The 18,150-nt window shown below is 50.0% G+C and overlaps 1 protein-coding gene across 1 annotated transcript in view; it reads right to left on the bottom strand.

The window, feature by feature from the left end:
* Twist2 (twist family bHLH transcription factor 2) overlaps positions 1–16,748 on the bottom strand; it is a 46,760-nt gene extending 30,012 nt beyond the window's left edge. Inside the window, exon 1 of the mRNA XM_051154363.1 lies at positions 16,084–16,748. Coding sequence (XP_051010320.1) covers positions 16,119–16,601 — 483 coding nt within the window. The 5' untranslated portion in view covers positions 16,602–16,748 and the 3' untranslated portion in view covers positions 16,084–16,118. The remainder of the gene's footprint in view (positions 1–16,083) is intronic.
* Between the last annotated feature and the right edge of the window lie 1,402 nt (positions 16,749–18,150).

The raw sequence follows: 18,150 nt of genomic DNA, 5'->3' as shown, positions 1-18,150 counted from the left end.
AGGGAGGCACAACAGTGGGAGGCACTTCCTGTAAAGGAGACCTGTGAATTCACACTACAAACGCAAAGGCTATTGGCCACTGAGGGTACCAAAGGCTTCTAGGGTGGGCAGCAGGAGCTGATGTCTCATGCCACACTAGGAAGACAATCCCTCCACCACCAACAGCACATACTGGGTACACTGAGCTCAGATCTCCCCTGAGCCCGGTGAGTGTAAAGGACCAATCTGCAGGCTTGGGGGGAGGGGGTAGATCTTCCGGGTCACAGACGCAGATGCTGTGGCACACACCCCATCTCCTCCTGGCAGTGAACACATTGGGTGACCTGGAAGCAGTTGACAAGAGTATAGGAAATGCCAGCAAGTGCCTGGCTGTCACCCAGGTAGGCTCTCACCCTCAGGGAGTACACACAGCAGCTAGGATGGATGGCTGTCTCACATTTGCAGAAACATATTTCACTAGGAACCAGGACATTCTTTATGAGGAGAGATAGATTTTTTTTCTGGCAATTTGCTAAAAGCACAGACTGCCTGGGTTTATGTCTTAGCCTCTGCCCATTGCTATCCATTTCCTCGGGGCCTCAGTTTCCCCAGCTGTGAAATGGCTCTCTAGGCCCTTTTGAAGAGAAATGTGATAGAATGGTGAGGACCATCTGAACCCGTTGTGCTCTCTCTGGTCCTCTGCCTTTGCAGGGCAAGGATGTCTGTGTCCCCAGGAGCAATAGAAGGGAAGGGACTCTCAGCCACCTTGCAGCCAGATCATCTTAACCCTGTGGTGTGTGCTTGGAGAATCCAGGGGCCTCTGATCTTGCTTGACCAAACCCCACCCCACATTCCACACTCTGGATCTTGTGGAGGGAGAAGACAGGAGGAGGAGAAGGAGGAGGTTCTACCACGGTGGTACTCTGGTACTCAGTGCCCAGGAAAGGGGATGGGCAATCAGTGTTACCCAGGGTGAAGGTACAAAACCTGGGAAGGCACGTGTGCTGGGGGATGGGGGGTGGGGGGAGGGGGAGGCATGGCCTACTTGTCTATGTAGTCCAGGCACGGACAACCTCAGAACAGGTGTCTGTGGTAGTTTATCCTCAGAGTACCCCAAGACCGTCCCCCCAAGATCTTGGGTACCTGATGATCTGATTTTGCCTTGCTCAGCTTCTATTCCGATAAGGTCCAGCCACTCCCCACCCCCCCAACTCCCTTCCACAGGCTGACCTGGCTCTTGGGCTGGGTGCGGCATCCTTAGAGCTGGGAGCCACCTCCCACCCTGCACCCCAGGGATCAGTAAGACTTTCCTGCTTTGTTTATTCACACAGCCAGGAGACACAAGCTCTGCTCTGACTCACCCTGCTCCCAAGGCTCTGATTCATGGAGGAGGCCCCTGCAGGGGACTGACCCCAGCCGTTAACTTCTTGTTTCCTTGAGGTCTCCACAAAAGGAATCCATGGTTTTGAATCACGGGCTAAGATGCCGGCCTATGAGAGCTTGGCATATTTATGGCGGAGAGCAGTGCAGAGGGGGATCTGAGCGTGGGAGAGCTTGCCCCTCACCTCTGGCCACTTCCCGACTAGCTGATGGAAACTCACAAAAATGTCAGTCATTGCTTTGAAAAAGATTTGGTCATCTGGCAAGCGTGGTCCTAGAATTTGCCAGAAGTATGCGTCAAATGTGTGAAAGAAAACAGGAATAACAAAAATTAGATTACGTCTAAGGTTCTAAAAGGAGACCCAAGATTCAGAGCCTGGCCGGTCAGTCTCCAGCCCTGGTGGTGGCTCAGCTGGTGGTTCATTCTGTGAATGGGGCTGCAGAGAGTAGGTCCCAGGAAGTGGGACATGCAGGGGACCTGGCCCAGAAACTAAGTTCCCTTGGTGTCACCAGCCCTCCAGGTCCTAAGCCTGTGCCACAACAACATCAGCTGGGACCCAGGTGCTGAGTGACTAGCTTTTTACCCCCAGGGAAGGCCAATACACACACCTGCAGGTGAGTGGCTTCCTTCATGTCCCTAGGACTGAGGTAGCTTTAAATGGCTCTCCTCTGCATGGCTCAGGGGAGTGAGTTCTCGTGAGTGGTTTTTGTTTCTTCATTTTCTGCTTGCTTCCACAATCTGCAGCAGCCAGTGATTAGTGTAGCTTCAAATACACCCAGAGGAGAGCAGAGAGGAACCAGAGTTCCAAGGTCGGTCTGTTGGTGGGAAGATGAGCACATGGACATGGAGGTATCTCAGTCCTACAGCGGAGCAACCAGTCAAGGACCTCGTGGCACGTGGCACGTGGCCCTGGCAGAGGAAGCTCAAGGTACAACCTCATCGTCATAACTGTAGCCCCTGTGGCCAAGGGGGGACGGACTGTGAACTACACTGTTGATCTAAGGCAACCTAGCCGACACATTCATACCCCAGCTTAAGCCAACAGTTAGGGGTCGCCCGTGGATTGAGAAAGGCATGACGATATCTCTTAAAAGGCCACTTTCTAGTTCTTGTTGTAGAGCCTGGGATCAAATCCAGCACTCTATCACCGAGCCATCTTCCTAGATCACTTCAGTAGGATGCAGAGAGGGTGCGCTGAGAGAAAGTTCTAGTGAGACTCCCATCCCCTGGGGAGGGGTCGCTGGGACAGAGTGGTGAGGGCACTGCTTCATGGAGATGGGCAGAGAGGGGTGGTTGATCGCTCCGGTAGGAAGGCGTGGTGGGCATCCTCTATCTTTAAGACCCACCGGCCAACTCTGTGTCTATGCTTGCAGATAACAAACGGGATATAAGGCATCCACGAGCCATTTAGAAAACATGGCTGTCCCTATCCCAGGCTCACCACACATGGTTGGTTTCAGGCTACTTCAGTGAACTGCAGCCTCAGGGGCTTTCTGTTTTGCATAGTGCAATGGAATGAAGATTGGGGAGGGAGGGGGCGGGTTTCACATGGTTTTGCACTGTGCGGTTATAACCGATCTGTTTTTGTTATTGATGGTTGTTATTTTCCCACTGTGTCTAATTTATGGATTAAACACCATGGTGCCCTGGGTAGGATGGAGCAAGGTGCATAGGATCTGGCATTATTTGTGGGTACCAGGAGCTTCGGCTTATCTCTGCAGACAGAGAAATCAGCTGCAAGGAAAAGAAGTTAAAAGGAAAGGCAGACGCCGCCCCCTCATATATCTGTCCAGCGGCCCCCACTCTGGCAGCTCTCTCTGGAGAATCTGGAGAACAGCGCTCTTACCACGGCTTGCTCAGAGTTGTCAATGTGGGGTTACACGATCTCCTTCCTACATACATTTCCTTCATATTATCCTGCGTCCTTTTATAACATGTCCATTGGGTGGACATGGAGAGTCCTGACGTGCATACTAGACCGCGATTCACCCAATCAGCTTCCCAGGGCATCTCAGAATTTCTCACTGCTGAGAGCAAAACTGTACAATGTCTTTGTTATTAGGCAGACCTGCCATTATTCACTGGTTCTCGGCCTGCCTAATGCTGCAACCCTTTAATACAGTTCCTTGTGGTATGGTGACCCCCAACTGTCACTACTTCATAGTTATAATTTTGCTACTGTTATGAGCCATAACATAAATAACTGATAATGTGACTCCAGAGGGGTCATGACCCACAGGTTGGGTACCTCTGGTTTAGAAGGATTCCTAGAGGCAGAATTGCAGGTCCAAAGGCTATTGCAGCCGGGGTGTGCCTCAAGGGTACAACATGTACCTAGCACTTCAAGGCTCTGATCTCCATCTCCAGCACTGCAAAGGGATAGCTTGGACAATATAGACAGTGCTTTGAAAAGGAATATTCCCAACCGTAGAAAGTTAAACTCTGTTTAGGCAAACTACACGTGTCATCTTCCAGGCCGGAGGCAGGGAACAAGGCTTGCTCTCCACCTTTCTCAACTCTGAGGGTGACCGTAACATCTGCCTATTTTATTTAGAATTTCTTGTATTATCATTGAAATTTCATGCTTTTCTTGTGTGTGTATGTGTGTGTGTGTGTGTGTGTGTGTGTGTGTGTGTGTGTGTGTGTGTGTTTTAAACTACTGTGAAGGCGTAATTTTGCTAGTATTTTCTACTTCACAAGTCACCGTAGTTTGGTCAATGTCTAGTAGGAATATGGGAAAATTATAAAGTAGGCCATAGGGGATGCTGCTGGGCAGAAATGCAGAGGAAACATCGTCTGTCTTCCTGGCAGCTTTTCCTCAGAGCCGTTTGAAGACCTCAGTGGATATGAAATGTCGGATAGCACTTTGTTTCCCGTTTGTTTTAAACTTTTGACTGACTGGCATAGTTTGTGGCCTAAGGCTAAGGTCTGGTTGGTGGAAGTCACTCTTTGGGATCTGCCCTGATACATGTAGCATGGGCTTCTAGAGGAAGTAGAAGCCAGAGAGGCCCTGAACAGTCACCGTGGGGACTTGGAGGACAGCGTCGTCAATGTCCCAGCTGTATCTGTCTACGGATGTGGGAGTTAACTACCCCTATTGGATGCAGCATGGGACCTCAAAGGGACGGCATCCATGTGCCCCTTGGGGACTCACCAGGAAGCCTGACTGCTATCAATTCTCTGGGAACAGATGTGCCGAGGGAAAAGCTGACCGAGCAGATGCTTTGGGGACAGGGAGAAATACTGTGACAAGACATAAGGGAGCACTGCAAGCCCAAGTGTGCTGACCTGTCTCATGCCACCTATGGGTATCTCTGAAGGGCACTTGGAAGTCACAGGGAGAAAGCATAGATGCATGTGAGCAGGCATGGGCACGGCAGAGTCTCTGATGAGTGACTCAAAAGAGAAATGAGCAGTGTCCCTAAGAAAACAAGCGTTCTGGCTGTCAGGGAGGGGGTGGGGGCCAGGGCTCAAAAGTGCATCCATCTGCAGTTTGAGAGCCCCACGGATGCAGGGAAGCCCACTTGGGGCAGGAAATGAAGGGCCACAAGACCATTCAGTGTCTATGTTGTAGACTAGACCCAGTGCTCTCAACAAGCCAACATCATAGCTTAACCAGGGGCCTCAGGCCGATCCCTCTGTTTCCAGCTACATTTTTGGAATCTCTCTCTCTTCCACGTGGGGTGAGGGGAACAGGGAGGGATGAGGGGTGAGGGGCAATGTCAAGCTAAGTGGGTTTTGTCTGCTGGAAGCTTCCTGCCCAGATTCTCCCAATCCAGCCGATGCTAGGGCCAGCAAGCGTCTGGGTTTCTACAAACATCTCAGCACTAGAGGGCATTCGTGGTACCACCAAAGTGATGGATTTCATAAAGAAACAGGACCCAGTGGGTTAAGGCACTTGCCACTGAGACTGAGAACCTGAGTTCAGTCCCCAGAGCCTTCATGATGAGAGGAGAGAACCGATGCTCACAAGTTGTCCTCTGACCGCCAACACGTAGGCTGTGGTGGCACATGCTCATGATAGATAGATAGACGATAGATAAGACATACAGATAAATTGATCAATAAATAAATTCTAAATGTAACTTTTTTTTTTTAAAGGAATAAGATTGGACCGTGCCTACAAACATATAGAGCCCTCTTGGTTGGGTGGCTGTGACAACATCTCAAGGACACATGTGGAACACAGCAGAGTTAGCCAATCTGGGAGAAAATAAAGAAAAGGTGTTTAAAAACAAAACAAAACAAAACAAAAAAAAAAACGGAAGGCCTAATTGTCTCGAGTGATATGATGTCACCTTCCTGGTGTCCCAGCTGGGTACAGCATCTACACAGAACACACACATGGACCTTATATCCTTGCTGTTGGTACCAGTGCTTGGAGGGTCTCTGTCTCTGTGTCTGTACACCAGCCTCATATGGTTTTCTCTGCAGATGGACAGACTGCTCCAGGTGGACTTGCCCCCATCACCCAGGTGAGGTGGGCAGGGCGAGCTCTATCCACCCTATTACCAACGTGCAGAATGTTCCTTGGCCTCGGCAGTGGGTGGCCCACACACTCGCTCTTCTCTGTCTGATCCCTCAGAGTTCAAGAACTCAGTCAAGTTTTGAGAGTTGTGAGAACTGATCAGACACACCCTACTTCAGTCAGAGGCAAAAGAGGAGTGTGGTACCGGCATTTCTGAAGTAAGAGGCGGGCACATAGTGAAATACACAGGATACAGAATTTGCAATTTGAAACATTTTTTTTACCTATTCCATAACTTTAGGATCAAATGCACCCCTGTTATGGAAACACCATCACTGGAACATTCCAGAACGTTTCCCTCACTCTATATAGAAATCCCACACCTGTCAGCAGTCCTGCACTTCACTCCCACCAGTCTCTGCAGCCTCCAGGCAGCTTTCTGCCTCAATAGACGTCTCGTATAAACAGAGTTGTACTAGACGTGGCCTTTTCCAATTCACTTCTTGAGCTCCATACGTTTTCAAGGCTGACCCGAGCAGTGTTTGGGTCTGGTCTTCCTGCATCTGGGTGGAACACACGTTGCCCACCCCTTCCTGGGCTGATAGACATTTGTGTTGTCCCCCCTTTCAGCTGCTGTGAGCAGCTCAACACACATGTAGGCGTCTGCGAGCACACCAGCTTTCATGGCCTTGCTTTATGTATTTGTGATGGAGTCGCTGGGTCAGATTAACACTTAGAGTTTTGGTAGTTGGAGAGCTATCAGAAGCTTGCACCACTTTACAAATGAGGAAACTGAGGCGCACAGAACCCCCACTCCCACCCACCACCCATCTCTGAAACCTGCAAACCTGGGAGCAGGAAAGTGTTCCTTACCCCATGCCTGACTTGGGGCGTCTCATGCTAGGTCAGATCTGGGAGACACAAAGCGGTGGGTTTTGCCTGAGGAGGCCCCTAGAAAGCCAGCTTGCTTCTTGTAGAGGCAGCAGCCTTTGGTTTCTGACTAATTAAAAAATTCCCAAATTAGAAAAACACCACGTCAGAAGTTTTCTGAGGAGAAAGACTCAGATGTGATTTATTCTGGAAACAGTGACCTAAATTAATTGCAAATCCATTGTGTGAAGAGTCACACCGCTCACAAGCAGCCGCAAACATTTACAGCGCAGAAGCTGTGGCTGACGGCTGGGCTTCGTGGAGCACCACGCAGGAGGGGCGCAGGCGGCACCCAGGGGCGGACAGGCACACACGAGGCTCCGCTTTGTCTTCTCATCTTTTCCCTCTCTCCGGGCAGAAAAAGTGAAACGATGTAATTGGCATTAAACAATACTTGCTGTAAGTACAGACAGCCACACAGCAGGGCCACCCGACCTGGAGGCCGCTGTAGAAAAGCCTCCGCATGGCGCCTTCTGTCGTCACGAGAATCCTGCAGCTCAGGAGGAAGGTTGCTCTACTGGGTGGTCTGGCTCCCTTCTGAAGAGAGGGTTGATTCAGTTTTCCCCAAGTCTTGGCGGGCACAATGGCTTTTGAAGCAATGGTGACCATGAAACTGTACCTACAGTTGCTAAATCTGGGAAAGGCCAGCAGACAGAGTCACCACTTCCCACTTCCTCTCCTTCGCTCTGTGGAGTCTGAGTGGCCCTGGGTTCACACCCCAAGAGGAACTGATGTCTGCCCAGGGCTTTGGGGCCCTAGGATGCCGGAGTAGTGGGACAGCTCTTTGCACGTTGATAGCCCTTAGGGTCCTCTCTCTTGCTGCCTTCACTCTCTGGAAAGGGCCCTTTTGTGCCCCTGATGGTCTGGCCTGGGCTATTTGAGCTTTCTCTTAGCACCCCAGCTCCTGCCCAGAAGACCTCCTCTTTCTCTGGCATCTCAAGGCCTCTGGCCCTGGTAGAGTCTTCTAGGACCGCTGCTATGGGTTTGTTTTTGTTTTTTGTATTTTGCTGTTTGTTGTTGTTGTTGCCTTTTTTTTTTTTTTTTTAAGGTTTTTTTAGGTTTTTTTTTTTTTTTAAAGGTTTTTACTCCCTTCACAAAGCAGTGTTCATGTGAGAGGTGACAGGAGGCCAAGGCTCTGAGCCCTGTGGAGTGGTCCGCCCTGGGCCAGCCTGGGCCCATAGGACTGCTGAGGCTTTGTACTGCCATTGTCCTGGGAAGGCAGGCAGGGCAGGCTTGTCCTCATAGAACTCCATCCTCTGGATCTCAGAGGTCCTCAACCTTCCCAACACAGTGACCCTTTAATACAGCTCTTCATGTCGTGGTGACTCCCAACCATAAAATTATTTCATTGCTACTTCATAACTGTAATTTATATAGTTATGGATCCTGACACAAATATCTGTCATGCAAGATATTTGATCTGCAACCCCTGTGACAGGGTTGGGTGACTCCCAAGGGGGTTGGGACCCACAGGTACAGAACTGCTGCTCTGAGGGCATCTGGGCTGAGAGGATCAGACAGTGAAGGGGAGCCTGCCCATCCTACAGTCCTCTGCTTCCTTACCAGAGCTCCTAAGTCCCTGCTGTGCCCATCTCAATAAATTCTGAGCACCTCTTCTTGCTTGTATCTCACGTTTCCCTCCTTGGGAAAGGGGACTTTTCCCTGTTACACATCATAAATGGCACATTACCATATACGGAGTTCCTATGGGGCACATGGTGGAACCAAGTTGTTCCATACTGAAATGACACAGAGAACGACTCACTTTTGAAGGGTGATGTGCAGCGAGGGGGCTGTGACATAGGACCAGTGTCTGAGAAGGGCAGAGGGGTAAACAGTAAGGGTCAGGCTCCACCAGCTCTTAAGAGAACACTCGCCATCCTCTGAAGATGGTTCGGAGGGGAGCCCTGAAATAGGCAGTAATTTGTCGTCTGGAGAAGAAGCCCCTCAGTCCACGCTGCCCTGAAAGTCCAGCCTGCTTGGGTGGCATGGGCAGGGCCTTGACTGTAAAAAGGAGATCAACCCCGTAACTCTATCAGTTCTACTTGATGGCGTTACCTGCTGCGCCACACCCTTGGGTGGGGCCACATCCGGTCCCCTGTGCAGTTTGGGTATAGGCAAAGCAAGTCATATCTGAAGAGATAAATCCACAAAAATAGGACATTTCTAGGTTCTTAGGATACAAATATAGATATCTGATTGGGACTATTTTGTACTGTTGCTACTACTATTACTTCTACTAGTAATTAATAACAACAACAATAATAAGAAGAACAACAGCAGCAGCAGCCAGTTAAGGAGAGGAGCCTCTAAGCATGCGTGTGGGTCTGTGGGTCTGGATTAGCAGTTCACACTCTATGTAACTAACTCCCAGAGCTGTGACAACTCACCTTGTCACTCAGGGGAGCCCAAGGCCAGCCTTTGGGATCTTCCTCCATTGCCTTTGTATGGGAAACCTCACTTGGACTTGAGTAAATAATTCTTACAAAAGATGACATCTTAGGTAAAGAGTCAACACGTGCCCTGGGTTCAAGGAGGAAGGGCAGAATTCCCGGAGGAAGGCATGGTCGCCGGGCAGAAAGATTCAGTAACCAGATCCTTTACCAGAAGGTTCTTAGCGACACATAGCAACATAAGCGGATCCTTGTGAAGAGGGGGATCCTGGCGGCTGGGTGACAGTTAGAAGCCAGTGGATGGGTATCTGTGATTCAGAGCTGATTGATTTCAGGAAACCCCATCCCCAATGAAGACGGCATTCATACATTGACCCCAAGCATATCAACAAAGGCTTCCGATGCTCAGTTTCAAAACAAGCAAACCACAAATCCATGCCTTTTCCCCTCTGTTACTCCCACTCTGCAGACATTTAGGCATTTGTCACAGAAATAGTAACAGCATTTTTATTTCTCAAGATAAGCAATCTCTTTAAGAGTAATATTAAAAGCTTGCACAAGTTTCTGGAAAATACCTCAGGCAGTGTAGAGTTTGCAAAGCCTGCCAGTGACCTGGCCTGGTGCAATAAGGGTACCCAACCCTTTTCACCCCTGGGGTAAAAGTCTGAGAAAGACCATTGACACTTTGACCCTCCAGGGGAAGCAATCAACTGCCGAGTTCTGATCTCTCTGCACACCTGACTGAATCAGTCCACGTACAGAATCGAGAGGGACAAGTGAGGCATCCATCTGTAGATATGACGGAAAGAAAATGCTGGCTGCTGGCATTTCTGCTTAGGAGTGTTAACTCTGAGTGGATCACACAAAGGGACCCACGGGGCAGCAGAGGATCAGCCTGCCAGCTGTCAGCTGTTTCTTCTATGGAGTCTGTTTATTTTACAAGGCAGACCCTTCCTGATGTCCATGCAAGCAAGAATCTCTGGGACCTCCTGAATGGAGGTCACAGAAAGGCTGAGTTTCAGGGTGCTGAGGTTCAGAGCACTGGCTGCTCTTCCAGAGGACCCATCTTTGATTCCCAGCTCCCACATGGTGGTTCGCAACCATCTGTACCTCGAGTTACAGAGGATCTGATGCCCACTTCTGACCTCTGCAGGCACCAGGTGCACAGGCAGTACACAGACACACATGTAAGCAAATTTCCCACACATAAAATAAAGATAAAATACAATTATTTTTTAAAAAAACATAAAGAAAAGAAAGCTGGATGTCACTTGCCTGTGGGACAATGGGGAATAGCACAGGGAAAGTGTGGGCCTGCCTTCTTTCTGAGCCTGGAAGACAGCAGAGGGATGGGGCCCTGCCCTCTAACAGCTGGCTAGAGCTGCCCTCACTGACCCTCAAGCCACACCACCAAACTTGGCCACAGGGAGGAGGTTTGGTCACAAAGGGTTACTGACAGTCAATGTTTCCTTCAAATCCATCCCCTCCCAGTCCCAGTCCAGATAACACGGTTAAATTCCAGAACATTCCCCAGCTCCCCCTCTCTGCAAATGTGCCATCAACGAACATGCTTTTTTACGTAGACCATGAGCGAGACAGGGCAAGTGAGAGCCTCTGTTCCATTCTTCATGGAAGAAGCAGAAAACAGAACCCCAGAATCTGAGGGCTCAACCAGGTCAAAGACGCTTCTCCTGAGATCACAGAAATGGACTCACAGTTCTAAAGAGGCAGAGGTTGAGTTGTTCTCCACCCCCCCCCCCGCCTTGGTCACATGATGAGAGTAAGCAATGGATTGGAAGAGGCTGAGCTTGAGCGGCTTCATAGACAATGGTTCCTGGGGCTCTCAGCCCTGTCCTGTCTCACTCATAACCATAGGACCCTGACTGACAAGATTCTGAGCAAGAATTAGGGCAATAGCAAAAACATCCCAAGCTGCTCAAACGCTGCTCAAAAATGACTGTTTTCAAGTGCCAACGGTTTCCTTCATGGTGCGGTAAACCCACAATGTAGCCTCTCCAGCTTCAGACCCAAGGCTCCCTTTGATGTGACAACCGTTGGTAATCACCAACTGTGGGAGAAAAAAAAATTCCACTGTGCCTCAGTTTACATCAACATGAAAATTACAGCCTTAACATCACATTCTCATCCCAAATAAACACTCAAGGCACAGAGTAATATAACTAAACCACCTTGGGAGGCTTGCTGCAGAACAGGATCGCATAATGTGTGCTGAAGACAAAGTTCAAGATTTGAGATCTCACCGCCTGCCTCTGTCTCTGTGTCTCTCTGCCTCCCTACCTCCTTCCAGTCCCCTCCCGTCACACACACACACACACACACACACACACACACACTGAAACTTCCATTGTTATATTCTTGGAACGGCTCTAAACTATCCTTTAGATTTGCACATAACTTTGATGAAAGCCAATCTAGTCTTAACATCCTCAAAAGTCGATGCTTATCCCTTTCAAACAAAAATCTCCACAAGTCTATTTGGGAAGCACTTTCTTCGTTTGGTCTGGAAGTCATCAGCTGGACTTGACGTTCGCTCCCATGTTTCTGCCACGCCACTCTTTGCTTGGGGACTTCTAATTAACTATATCAAGACCCCAAACTCTAAATAGAAGTACAATAATGCAAACAAGGAAAAATGTAGACTTTGTGTAAATCTTTTAGTTTATTACTCAAAGATAAAACATTGTAATAATTCCTTATGAAATCAGCCCATTTAAATGCAGACTAATTCTTGTAGAATATCTTTAAAAAATTTTTTTTAACTGGAAAAGGGGACCAGGAGAAGCAGGAAGGTATGGGGATGAACATGATCAAAATATCAAAGCACGTGATAAATATACTTGGAAGAAAGTGTCTTCATGAAGCCTGATGTGTGGAAAATGATGATATGCTAATAAACAAATTAAAATGTTTAAATGTTCAACTTTGAGATAGCTTTAATTTTCCAGGAGGTTCTGTGCTTTTACTCATTTCTCCTGAGGACGCCCTCTTCCCAAACTCTAAAGTGTTGTAGCCCCGAGACTTTTCAGGTGGTATCATTTTATTCCTGTATGTGCATGTGGTGTGTGTGCGTGTGTGTGTGTGTGTGTGTGTGTGTGTGTGTGTGTTCAGTGCCCTGCAGTTTTAGCACAGGTGATCAGGCACAATACCTTTTGAAGTGGTTTCTGACTTTTGGGTTTCATCTTGGCTTTTGAGAATAGCCCCATGTGTGTGCCTTAGATCCTATTCCTTCTGTAGTCGGGGCTCCGTTTCTTGGCTACAGTAACTTATCCATGTCTTTGAATTTTACAGCCTCCTTTGTGAACTCGCTGCTGGTAGAGAGCTTTGGGTTCACTTTGCTTTCTGTAGCATACTTCTGCTTTCGGAAAAAAAAAAAAAAAAAAAAAAAGACACAAACATAGGCTGACACTCCTGCCCCATTCACAGGGCTCTTAAAGACACCAGGGGAGATGGGTGGGTGGATGTCGATTTAAGCTGAAAAACTGCCACAAAAGCGCAGCCTTTAAACTTGGCTTATTAAAATATCTGGAGTTCTTAAAGTCTGGATTTAAACCCCTGTTATGAGTTATTGTGCCCTGTGCACAGAGAGTGGACATCATGATTTCTTTGCCAGGTGAAATTAGCCTCGCATCTGTGCCTTCTATTTAAGACAGAGGCGAGTGAGGTTGGTGGAAGCTCAGTGCTTCCAGGCTTACAACCTGCTTGAAAAAGAGGCATTTCAGGGAAAAAACAAACAAACAAACAAAAAAATCAAACAACTCAGTAAAAGACAACATTTCAAAACGCCATCCCAGCCTCTCCAGCCCCACACCAGGCAGATAAGATGGGAGTCAGGCAAATGCTGCTGATCCTCAGGAGGTCGGCTCTCACCGGCAGGGAATTCTGTAAAACAATCTCACTTGTACTCCAGGTAACTAACTCAGCTGTGCAGTCTGCCCTACTCAAGGAACAAAAGCTCCGCTGGGGTTCTGCATTCCCAATCCTCCCTAAGAGGGTTATATTTTGAGAACAGCTAACACCCCCCCCCCCATGCTGCAAACACCTCCAGGAACCAAGCTTCCAGGGGATAGGGGAGGCTATGGATGGAAGGTGAGGGAGACACACACTCTGTCCATAGGAACCAAAAGTGCTTGGAAGGAGGAGGGTGGTGGTGGTGGAGTGCAGTTGTTGAAGATGAAAACCTGTTGAAAAGCCATGCAGAGTCAGCAGAATGGAAGACGATGCCTCCTTCTACCATGACAAAGACAGAAGAATAAAGAGTGGATGAGAAATGGCCACCCTTTCCTGTCCTGGGTCAAGCGACAAAGGACCCTGCTCTGGTGGCTCGCCTCACATCTCACAAATACCCTGAGCCTCTTCTGAGGCTTCTTCCAGTTGAATCCCGCTGACTGGGAAGACCCTCGAAACCTCGGCTAATTGAGTTTGTGAACACCCAGCCAAGGAGGAACAGGATAAACTTTAATAGAAGCTGGACTTCATGAACCAGGCTGTGTTTCTTTCCACAATCAAGGACAAGTTAAACTTTGTGTCGTTAGTAAAAAAAAAAAAAAAGTCATAATAGACTTTAAACATATATACAGTTCACTGAAATGTCTGGGTTCCTCCCCCCCCCACTTCCCACCCCCGCCTGAGGCATCTAATTAATGTTCTTTGGAAATGTTACAAAACAAAAAAAACCAAAAAAAACCCTCAATTACAATTAGCACCATTTCCAGAAGATTAAAGTAATTACAATTGTATTTATGGTCCTTAAGAGGAACGGGTTAAGAATAAGAACACAAAGGTGTTTTTCGACACAGCCCTAGTAAATCAGACCAAGGCAGGTCCAGCAGCAGTGAGCCCATCAAACATGGGTGCATTTCCTTGGAGAAAGTCCTGTGTGTTCAGACACCAGCTTACCTGACTAGCCATCGTATTCGAGTCTATGAAAGAAAACAGGCCTGCACCATGCTTTCCAAGCCAATGTGTTATCTGACAGTTTAGTGCCTTTTGGTCCAAATAAGCTCTTAACATTTTTCATTTGTTCATTACAGATATTGCATTTTGAATTTAAAAAAGTATATTTGGTTGCAAGATGTGGTTGAGTCAAAGTTTTTTGACGAGGGCAATTATCTTAAAATGAATTTTTAAAATGCCCTTACTAAATTCTTGTATCAGAGAAGTGTCTCCTGGTGTTGGCTTTCAATAATTTTCTGAAGGGTTATCTTAACGATCATTCTGTTGACATTTTCCTTAAACAAATCTTGTGTGTGTGTGTGTGTGTGTGTGTGTGTGTGTGTGTGTGTAAAAAAGATGACACATTTCATCTGCCTCTGCTTCCTCAGACAAGCTGTAAACCATGGTGGTATGAGGAGCGAGCGGAAGGTAACTAATGGACACTCATAAGTTAGGCAGCAGAAAGCAGAATTAATGTATGAGCCCTCTGTAGCTTCGAGCCATTTGCCAACCCAAACTTTCTTTCCTAGAGAAATACGTGATTGAGACAATTCCCATCTGTTTTTGACAAACACAGGGGAAGATTCCCACAAGTGGCTCTGTTAAAAGCTCTTCTTAAAAACTGTAAAATGGTCGTTATCCCCGGGGGTTATTCCATCAAAAACAATTTTTGGTGACAGAAAGAAAAGATTTTAAAAAGGAAGGAAGGAAGAAAGAAAGAAAGAAAGAAAGGAAAAGAAAGCAAACCCACCGCACGGAGGCCAGCATTTTGTAGCCACAGCAGCAACTTTCAAGATACGGTAAAAATGATAAAAATTGAGATGGATGTTTGGCACAATGGGTGCCTATGCTGATCTTGATTAATCTAAATCCCTTCTGTGTAGAGTGGAGAGTTTAATTTAAAAAAAAACCTCACAAAATGTGTGAAAAACTAGGGGAAATTAAATAGGAAGAATTTTCTACATCGCTCTCCCTCCAAAATTGCAGCAAGGCCTCCAGAGAGCAGAGCCTGCAGCCTTGCCTGGAGGACACTGCCTCTGGGGATGCTGAAGGATTTGGAAGGTGTTTGATAGACAGCGTGTGTAGGACATCCTAAATGCTTTTCCAGAGAGAGAGAGAGAAACACCCCTTCTAGCGCTGGGCTGTGTCCAGGTACCTTCCTTCTCAGGCAGGGCCCAGCAAGCAGTGCTTCTTCACGCACCCCCACCCCATACTCAGACCTATTACCCAGCCTGGATCCTTTGCACTTGCTTGCCTCTGTGCCTTTCCAAGTTTAAGCATGGTGGTATACTAGCCGCCCAACTCTAAATAGCATCCACCTGCCTGCCCGCAGCCAGGGACTCTAAGCCACCGCATCCACCCAGGCCTGGGTATTTGGGGACACCCATCGATTTGCTCCTGGTAGCTGTGAACCTGAAGCCCCAAGCGCTGGACAGAAACCTCTCTGCTTTACCAGGTAAACTCCGCGGCGGCATCTTTGTACACACTGAGCCGGCTAGGACTCGAACGCCCTAGCGTCCAAGGCACGGGCGGCGGGAACTGCAATCAGAAAGAGCTGATTGTCTACACCACGCGTGGGCTCTGAGGCTCCGCAGAATGAGCGCGAAGCAACAAGTCGGCCACAACCCAGTGGGCATCGCATCTCCTGGCCTCCTCTGGCCTAAAGAAGACGTTTTGACAACTGCTCCCAACAGGGTCACCCTCAAACACTCATCCACCAAGAATAGAAAGTGTAATCATTTGTCTGAGAAGTGTGAGCCACTGGCCGGCCGGTGGGTTCCGAACTGATATCCCTGGCAAAAGGCCTCTGGCGTGTCCCTGGGACGGGAGAGTTTTCGCATCTCCCGCCACCCCCTGCAGGGTAAAGAAGCTCACCCCATCCCTAACGGTGGCCCGCGGGATCTCCGCGAGGAGAGACGCCTTGGCCCATCTGCCCACCCACCCGTGCGTCGTGGGAGCCCATCACACGCAGCACCTACCCGGGCGTGCGGGTCCGGAGGTGGGTGGCGCGGCGCTAGTGGGAGGCTGACATGGACCACGCGCCCTCCATGCGCCACACGGAGAAGGCGTAGCTGAGACGCTCGTGAGCCACGTAGCTGCAGCTGGTCATCTTATTGTCCATCTCGTCGCTCTGCAGAACCTGGTAGAGGAAGTCTATGTACCTGGCGGCCAGCTTGAGCGTCTGGATCTTGCTGAGCTTGTCAGAGGGGAGCGTGGGGATAATCTTGCGCAGCGCGGCGAAGGCCTCGTTGAGCGACTGGGTGCGCTGGCGCTCGCGCACGTTGGCCAGGATGCGCTGGCTCTGCAGCTCCTCGAAGGACTGCGCGCTCGGGCTGCCCTTTTTGCCGCGCTTGCCCGGGGTCGGGCTGCCATCTTCGCTCGACTTCTTGCTGTAGCGCCGCTTCCGGCCGAAGCGCTTGGGCTGCCGCTCCAGCTCTTCCTCGCTGGTACCCAGACTGTCCACGGGAGACACCGGCGAGCTGGAGCCCTCCTCCATGGCGCCCGCCCGGCGCGCGTGGGGCTGGGGGGCGCCGAGCGCACGCCACTGGCCAAGCCCGCGGCAGCGGAGCACAGGCTCCCGGGTCGCTCGCAAAGTCTCTGGTTTCGAGGCCGGCTTGTGCAAAACCGAGGTCTCCGGGAGAGGAAGTTATTCTAACTTTTTTGGAAACTCTATCCCGGCTGGGTTGCTAAATAGCTGTCAGGAGGAAGGGCGGCGCGCTGATTGGCCACTGTGGCCAGGGGCAGGACAAGTTCTGGGGCCTTCGCCGGCCGCCCCCGCCCCCCCCCCCCCGGGGCGGCACTTTCAGTTTTGTCTCCACTTTTTCGGCCCTGACTGTGGCCGGCATCTCCGAGGGAGGCTAGGTTCGCGCGCGCAGCCTGCACTCCTACCCCTGGCGCCGGCCGCTAATCAGCGGTGCTGACCCTTAGACTCAACGGGGCCTTGGCTTTGTCTGAGCCTCGTGGAGCAGATTTTGCCTTGCCAGGGTGCAGTGTCCCTGCGAGGGGTGGAGGAGGAGAGTCCAAGCCCAGATGTGCTCCACGGACCAAGGACGCAGCTGGGAGACTCTTGGGGCGCGCACTGAGACCTCGACGTCTGCAACGCGATTCTGCCCGCAGTGAGTGGAGTTGTGCAGGCAGAGTGCCACGACCCCGGGCAGAGCAGACAGACACTCGCGTGTTAGCAGAGATGTCTACCCCATAATCTTGCCTCTAGGATCCATAGAGATGCCGCCCCGCTCGGGCCAGATGCGAGTTTTTATCCCTGTTTTCTGGGGGAAACTTCTGCATGGACACCTTTTCAGAAGCTGCTTTATCATTTAGGGACCACAGCGAGCCTCTGCGGGAGCGCCCGGTGTCTGCCACGCTTGCTTACCTGACCCTGAGTATTGGGTCCCGTTTGGGGGCTCAGCTCGGCGTCTGTACTCTGCTTCATTTGTAGGCGGGTGATGGACCCAGAACACTGAGACTAGGGAAAGGCTGAACCCGCCTGAAGCCCCTGCTCTGTGCACACTGATGGGTAGCTTCTGCAGGATGGCTCAGGGCTGCAGAACATAGGGCCAGGCCTTGGTGAACAACCAGCGCGGACCCATGGCCCTTTGCCATCTGGACGCAGAGCGCCAGCGCGTTTTAAGTGCTTGGGGTCTCTTTGTTCGCCAGGCCGCTCTAGCCGGGGCCTGGAGGTGGTTTACAGCTTCCTTGCCTTTGAACCTATTCCCAGGTGACCCGGGCTCAACTAGGCTGGGCTTGAGCATGGCTGTCAGAGAAGCCCTGTGATCAAGGGCTGCCTAGATCTTATTGAAGTTGAACCTGGGGCCAAAGACTGCTCAGCCTCAGCCGCTGGAGGGAGGGGGGCGGAGGGGGGAGGGAGCAGTTCGGAGGGCCACGAGGTGGGGCCCTAGGGCTGAGACCACTGTCTTAGAAAGCTGGAAGGTTTGTGTATGGCACTTTTTGCCAAAGGCCTAGGTTCTCCACTCTTGGGGAAATCCTTTCACTGAAAAACGCTCCGTGGAGAGCAGACGGCTGTCACAGTACTGCGTGTGGCTCCT

The sequence above is a fragment of the Acomys russatus genome, chromosome 12 (genome assembly GCF_903995435.1).
Source record: "Acomys russatus chromosome 12, mAcoRus1.1, whole genome shotgun sequence".
Lineage (NCBI taxonomy): Eukaryota > Metazoa > Chordata > Mammalia > Rodentia > Muridae > Acomys > Acomys russatus.
The sequence above is the reverse complement of the archived record's forward strand: the minus strand, read 5'-3'. Positions and strand labels throughout refer to the sequence as shown.